Source organism: Bos taurus, chromosome 19 (genome assembly GCF_002263795.3).
Source record: "Bos taurus isolate L1 Dominette 01449 registration number 42190680 breed Hereford chromosome 19, ARS-UCD2.0, whole genome shotgun sequence".
Taxonomy (NCBI): domain Eukaryota; kingdom Metazoa; phylum Chordata; class Mammalia; order Artiodactyla; family Bovidae; genus Bos; species Bos taurus.
This window is the reverse complement of record NC_037346.1, coordinates 43,807,530-43,814,402: the sequence shown is the minus strand read 5'-3', so window position 1 is coordinate 43,814,402 and position 6,873 is coordinate 43,807,530. Positions and strand designations below refer to the sequence as shown.

The window sequence follows — 6,873 nt, the reverse complement described above, 5'->3', positions numbered from 1 at the left end:
GGGGTCCATCCAGCCCAAGGCAGGCACTGATTTGGTCCAGCGCCCACTCATTCAGGACTCAGGGTAAGTGGGCTCAGCCTGCTCCTAGCTCTGGGGCCGGCGGGCTCAGAGGGGCCAGGGGTGGGTTGTGTAGAAGGATGTGGTGCTTTGCAGGGCTGGGGGCCTCCAGAGGGCTGAGGTCCTGTGTGGGTCTGGCTCTACACCTGGACAAATCCATCACCTTGGGAGAGCAGCCTGCTGGCTAGAAGCCTGCAGATGTGCGCCGGGCAGGGGCTGGTGGCTGTGAACACAAGTCCGTGTGTGTGGCCATACCTCCTGGTGACACGGGCTGCGGTGTCCTCTCCAGGACCTGCGTCTGCGTGTCTACCCCTGGCAGAGTGGCTGGGGGAAAGTGGGGTGGAAGGACAGCACACCCACAGGCTGTGGATTTCTGCCCCTTGGTTCACAAGTTCCTTCTGTGTGCCCCCACCCTGTAGGGGAGCTGGAGCACCCCTACTTCCCATAGCCCCTCCCTCCAATTCTCACCCGAAGCTGCCTCTTCAGGGCCATGAGGCCCTGGGTGTCCGGAGTCCTGGGTCTCCTACCCAAGTCCCAACCTTCCGCTTCTCTGCTACACTTTTCTGCTTTGCCTAGGCCCTAGCTGAGCTCCAGCTGCTGTTCTGCTCTGAAGAGGGGGCTGGTGAGCTCTCCAGGGCAGGGTCTAAGAGGTGGGGTGATCAGCTCCCAGTAGCCCTTTGCTCTGCCCCTTGGTCTCCAGGCTTGGAGAAATGGGTGATGGGCTAGGGGGAGAGGGGAGGGGTGAGCTCTATGCTCCCTCTATCTCCCTGATCCTGGCTCCTCAGATGGCTGCCGCGCACCGCTGCCTCTTCCTGCTCCTTCTGTCCACGTGCGTGGCTCTGTTGCTGCAGCCACCCCTGGGTGCCCTGGGAGCCCCGCTGGAGCCAGAGTATCCGGGGGACAATGCCACGCCAGAGCAGATGGCCCAGTATGCGGCTGAGCTCCGCAGATACATCAACATGCTGACCAGGCCTAGGTGAGTGTGAGATGGGGAGAGAGGCCCCGGCCAAGACCCCAGGCCCAGCTCCTTCCATGTTCTTCGGGAGCAGAGCATCTCTACAGTCTGGCCCGGGCCCCTGTGCCCTGGGCAGGATGGTGCCCAGGGGTAGGCATGAGGCAGGTGAACGTACCTGGGCATAGTGCTGGCCCCAGCTGTCTCTCCCCTCCCAGGTATGGGAAAAGAGACAAAGAAGGCACGCTGGACTTCTTGGAGTGTGGGTCTCCCCACTCAGCAGTCCCCAGGTGGGTTTTTTTCTTTGTCCTGTGTGCCCAGATGCCTGGGGCAGGAAATGGGGGTGTGTAGGATGGGGGAGAACAGGCGGCTGAGGTCTCCAGAAGGCACAAGGACTACTCATTCACACTGCCGTGTTTTGCCCTCTTCTTGCAGGGAGATCAGTACAATGGACTCATAATGCCACCTCCTGCTCCTCTGACTCCAGGGCGAGGCTGGCCCAGCTCTCCCATCTGCACCCTTGGCTCTGGCTGTAGCTTGCTCCCTGCTTCCATATTGGCTAAATAAAGCAAATCAAAGTTCTTAGCCTCACTCTCTCTGTGTCTCTGTGGACCCCTGGTTGGGACAGGAGCAGGCCAAATGCACAGGAAGAAAGGGGCAGGCAGAGAGAAGGGAACCGAGGGTGTTATGACTGACCCAGAATGTCTGGAGGGTCATCAGAGCCATTTAATTCATCCTGTCCACTTCACAGAGGGGCAAGTTGTGGCCCAGCAGGAGACGGGGACTCCCCCAAGGTGGTTCAGAAAGTCAGTGAAACTTCAGTCGTCCCATTTCATACCTCTAGACCCTCCCAATCATTGGCTTGATGGCAGCCCTGCCCCCAGATGGATCCCCACCAATGTGTTCTTATAGCCTAGGCAGTAGATGAAGTGCTAGTTTGTACTAGAGAGAGTCCAGCCCAGAGGAATGACTGGGGTTAAGATGGTCATGGTTTACATCGGTGGCATTGGAATTGCCCTCCTTGGGGAGGTGAGAGGTGGGTCACTGTGCATGATGGGCTGAAGTGTGGCCCCTCACAGGCACAGCACACAGCAGAAGCACGGCCAGAAGAAGGGGACAGAGATGGGGAGGGGTCTGGAGATAGTGTCACATGAAATTGTTGGGAAACTGAGCTTCTGTGTGCCAGGGGCATTTAACCCTCTCAACAACCCTGTGAGGGGGGAGATACTGTTATCCTCACTTTACAGAGGAGGAAACTGAGGCTCAGAGAGGTACAGCATTTTGTCCAAGGCCTGGCAGCAGATGGTAATCCAATACAGGGACACAGCATCGACTTGAGTCAGATGAACCTGGGTTTGAATCCCTGATCGGCCATATTCCCTCTATGTGCTTTTGGGCAGATCTATAACCTCTCTGAGTCTCAGGTTCCTCATCTGTAAAATGGAAAGAATGATAGGGTTGTAGTGAGCAGGACATGAAATGATACATGTACAGTTTTTAGCATGGCTCTTAACCCAGGAAAGCGCTCAGCAGACTGGAGCTTCTGAGGGGCAGACTTGCAGCCAAGCAGCTGTTTCCATGAAGTGTGGGAGCAGAGGGATGATTGGTCTTCAAACAAACACAGCTTCAGCTTACGGAAGAGGGTTAGGGTTAACTCCATGTGCCTACAGAAAAAGCTCCGGAAGGCAGACTTTCCTTGACTGTAAGGAAGCATCACTGAAGAACCAGAAAGCTGGGAAGAACATGCTCAGAGAGGCAGTGAACTCCTGGGCATTTAAGGGTTACTCAAGCCAAGTCGCAGAAGGGGAGGCTGCAAGAGGAAGCTGACCTTCCAGGGAGGAGGTTGGATTAGCTGAGTGATGGCCACCTCCAGGAGACCAATCTGTGGTCTGCACGCTCCAGTTCAGGGAGGGAGAGAAGCCGGACCCTGCCTGGGGACGCATGGGCTGGGGAGGGGTCTTAGTGGCCTTTGCCAGCCCTCCTCTTCTCAGGCATCTGAGTAAGGGTGGAGGGGTGGGATGTGTGTCTATGTGTGGCTGAGAGGGAGCAACCTCATCTCTCTCCTCTTTTCCTGGCCCAGGAGCACCTGTGGATAAGGGATGGTCACGGTGGGGCTGGGAGCGAGAAGTGAGAGAATGCAAACCTTTTTGGTTCCTGGAATGCCTCCTTCTGCTTCTCTCACATGCTCTGCCTGAAGGGATGAGGCCTGTGGGTTTGGGGAATGAGGGGATCCACTTTCCTGGGCTCAGCACCTCATACTGAACACATGGCAATGACACCAGAGTCGTGGTTCCCCTCAAGTTCTGGCTGTGCAAACAACTCAAAAGTGGACCTAGTTCCTAAAAGTCAAAGGGCTGGCAAGGATGCCACACTGGGCAAGTGCATGGCTCAGGCGAGGGGGCATCTGGGAGGGAGGCTGGTTTCAGCAGCAGAACAGTTTGGATGATGGAGCCGGAAGTCCCAGAATTTTCTCTGGCCGCTAAGGGGATGGGTTCTGAGTGGGGAGAGGTGTAGATACTTCCCAGAGGCAGGAATCGGGACTCTACTCAGAACATCCCTGTGTGAGAGTTGGATGAGGATGGGGCCTCTGCCCCTGCCCAGGCCTCTCTGATGGCCCCCAGCTCCCAGAGGAGACAGCTTCTTAGGGACGGGCCTAGGTAAGCTCCTGCCCTCTCCTTGCTCTGTTCACAGCCAGAGGGGCTGAGATGATCCCCGAAGCCAAGGCAGGACTTATGCTCTGCACACTGTGGGGGTGGGGTGGGTGAGTGCTGTTTGTTTGCAGGCTGGCATCACAGCTGCACTGCTCCGTGTAGAAACTTGGTGGGGGGCGGGTGTTAAATCTGGCTGGAGCCCCTCCCCGGAGGTTGCTGGGATCCACTTCTCTCAGCCATGCTCTCCCTCTTGGTTGCTGTTCAGTTGCTCAGTAGTGTCCAGTTCTTTGCGATCCCAGGGACTGCAGCACTGCCAGGCATCCCTGTCCTTCACGATCTCTTGGAGTTTGCTCAAACTCATGGCCATTGAATTGGTGATGCCATCCAAATATCTCAACCTCTGTTGTCTCCTACTCCTTCTGCCCGCGATCTTTCCTAGCATCAGATACCCCATGTCCAAAGGCAAAGAAGAAGCCGCAGCGAGATGGTAGGAGCAGCGCAATCGCGTTTAAAATCAAACCCTCTTGGCTAGGGCCTCCACAGCCGCCTCCCCCACCCCCAAATAGTGTAAGTGCCTGGGGTGGGGGAAGGTGGATGGGTTGCAGGAAGGAGGCGGGGAAGACCCCTAAACCCAGGTCTTTCATTCCTACGGTAGAAGCTCCAGGAACCCCGCTTTCCCCTCCAAGGACAGGTCCCTTCCCGCCCCGGGCTCACAGAAGTCAAGGAAGCAACAGAGATTCCGTTTCTCTTTATTGTTCTCACTGAGGGCGGGCTGGGCAGGAGTTAGGCCCCCTCTCATAGTATAAAGAGGGTCGGTGGGCGGGGAGACTTGGTTGAGCTTCGGAAGTCAAAGCTCAGCCTGAAGAAGGAAGTCCCCGGGAATCCCCTGGGTCCCCCAAGCCTCCAGGGCTTCCTTTCGCTACCGCCCAACCTGCTCCCAGTTTCGAGGACCCCGACTGGGGCCAGCCGGGCCCAGGCTCTCCTACCTGGGGCCCTGGGAGGAGGCTGGTGGTTGGGGTTTCGCGGCGTTCAGCGGCTGGGGGCTCGTGGTTTTCGGTCCGGTGAGTTTCGTCGTGTTCGCTGGCAGAGGTTTCGTCGCGTTCGCTGGCAGAGGTTTCCTCGCGTTCGCTGACAGGGGTTTCGTATTATTCCTGGGGTTGTTCGCGTCACTAGAGTTCTTGGTGTTCTTGGATTTCATGCTGAGGAACACGTCTTTTCAGAGGCCATGGGGCTGCTCTGCGAGCCCAGTTCCCGGCTGCGATGAGCAGGGAGCTGGGTGGGGTGGGGTGGGGTGGGGCAGGTGGCGTCTGTTTCCTCCCATCCCCTTCCCTTCCCCCTTGCCCACCTGCTATTGAAGAACTTCTCTATGTACTTGTTGAACTGGCCTAAGTTGGACAGCCATCGCGCGACCCGGAGCATCAGATGCTGTTGTCCTTGCAGCTCCTCCCCCACGACCCCGTCGGGTCGCAGAAGCACCACTAGGCACACCAGGGCGAGTGCGCACGCGCAACGCAGAGTCTTGGGCTAGAGGGGGCGGGGCAGACAGAGGAGGGGTGGTCACGTGACGTCCAGACCCGCGACATGGGACGTAGACAGGTACACGAGCGCCCTAAGGGACTTCCAGGTACCCAGGCAGAATGGTGCACACCTGGCCACGCACAGTGATGGACACAAAGCACCAGATGCACGGGGACCCTGGCGATGGACTGGGAGGTACACCCTGAGATGGACACACCGGGATGGTATAGAGCCATTGGCCAGCTCCCTGCCCTCACTGACTTCTGCAACTCCTTTTCGCCTCACTCCTGGCTCTCCGGCCTCCTTGCTGTTCCTCAAAAGTGTCAGACCTGCCATTCACTCTGCCTGGAGCCTTCCTCCAGGTATCCATATGACCAACTTCCTCCCTCCCTTCATCTCAAAATTCAAAAGTCATCTCAAAATTCTCCTTCTAAATGGACCCTACTGGGATGCCCCTATTTAACATTGCAATTCATCTCTTCATCCTGTTCTATTCTCCCTCTCTTGCAACTTCTAACTTACTGTATTCTATACTTTTTTTTTTTTTTAATGAGTAAATCCTCAGTGGTAACCCCTCCTCCAATGTAAGCACCTGGCAGCTAAGGGGATGGGCAGCTGGGCCCTTTGCCTGTTTTGTTTACTGATGTATCACAAGCACCTAGAACAATGCCTGACGCTTAGTAGGTGTCCCGTGGGATTCTCCAGGCAAGAATACTGTTGTGGGTTGCCTTTTCCTACTCCAGGGGATCTTCCCCACCCAAGGATTGAACCCAAGTCTCCTGCATTGCAGGCGTATTCTTTACCATCTGAGCCACCAGGGAATCCCAGGTGCTCAATAGTACATGTTAAATGAAAGACTTAACACAGTTGCATACAGGAATGATAGTCCAAGAGTCCCCATGCACACCCGTCACACACACAGAATTTTGTGCTGGCAACACTCAGGTGCATCCAGTGATTGACAGACTATGATGCCCATATACATGCTACTTATGGCTGGAGCCTGTGAGACTGCTAACCCTCTCTTGACCAGGAACTGCCCTCCTCCCCACCACCCATATCAAGGACAGGCAACGCCGACAGCTGTCCCGGCAGAGGGGGCTGCCCTGGCCTCACTCCTTCATGCCCTCATTGGCTTGAGGAGGGCCCTTGGGTGCCAGTCTCCATCCCAAGCTCCCGGAGAGCACAGCTGACAGGGACCACCAGACATTACCATGGTGCTGGGCAGGTGCAGAGCGGCACAGCAAAAGGATCTCTGCCCAGGACCTCCCTGGCTCTTTATATTCCTCAGCATCCATGCCCTCTTTCCCTCTAAGGCTCCACCCCTCCTCCTGCCCTGTGTCATAACCTGAGAGTTGGGAACAAGGAGAGGGTGGGGGTGGAAGCACATGGGCTGCCAGCTGTCCTGAGCAGGGCACAGTCCCTGCCAGAGGCCCAGAGGTGTGGGTGGCAGAGGCAGAGGCACTGGGGAGTAAGGTGATTTTGCTCCAAGCCTGCAGATCCCAGGGAGGAACTGTCTCTGGGGTTGAAAGGGGGCAGTGCTTTTCCCAGAGGCTATTTTCGGGAATAGGAAGGCTTCCCTGGTGGCTCAGATGGTAAAGAATCAGCCAGCAATGTGAAAGACCTGGGTTTGATCCCTGGGTTGGGAAGATCCCATGGAGGAGGGCATGGCAACCCACTCCAGTATTCTTGCCT

At 56.6% G+C, this 6,873-nt stretch overlaps 1 protein-coding gene and 1 non-coding gene across 3 annotated transcripts; one reads left to right on the top strand and one right to left on the bottom strand.

Moving 5' to 3' along the window:
- PPY (pancreatic polypeptide) lies at positions 1-1,594 on the top strand. Of its 2 annotated transcripts, XM_005220814.2 has the most exons (4): positions 1-63; positions 843-1,033; positions 1,228-1,299; positions 1,445-1,594. In XM_005220814.2, exons 2-4 carry the CDS (start codon positions 843-845, stop codon positions 1,467-1,469), a joined length of 288 nt encoding a protein of 95 aa, XP_005220871.1. In that variant the 5' UTR covers positions 1-63; the 3' UTR covers positions 1,470-1,594.
- A 2,799-nt stretch (positions 1,595-4,393) lies between these two features.
- On the bottom strand, positions 4,394-6,498 carry LOC788952 (uncharacterized). The gene is made up of 3 exons (XR_003030744.2): positions 6,392-6,498; positions 5,006-5,184; positions 4,394-4,859 (listed from the first exon to the last, which is right to left on the bottom strand). It is a non-coding gene; the product is annotated as an uncharacterized protein (transcript).
- Between the last annotated feature and the right edge of the window lie 375 nt (positions 6,499-6,873).

Coding starts and splice junctions, on each gene's coding strand:
- PPY (XM_005220814.2), top strand. CDS start 843: ATGGCTGCCGCGCACCGCTGCCTCTTCCTGCTCCTTCTGTCCACGTGC. Junction 1,034..1,227: donor AACATGCTGACCAGGCCTAG/GTGAGTGTGAGA, acceptor CTCCCCTCCCAG/GTATGGGAAAAGAGACAAAG. Junction 1,300..1,444: donor CCCCACTCAGCAGTCCCCAG/GTGGGTTTTTTT, acceptor CTCTTCTTGCAG/GGAGATCAGTACAATGGACT.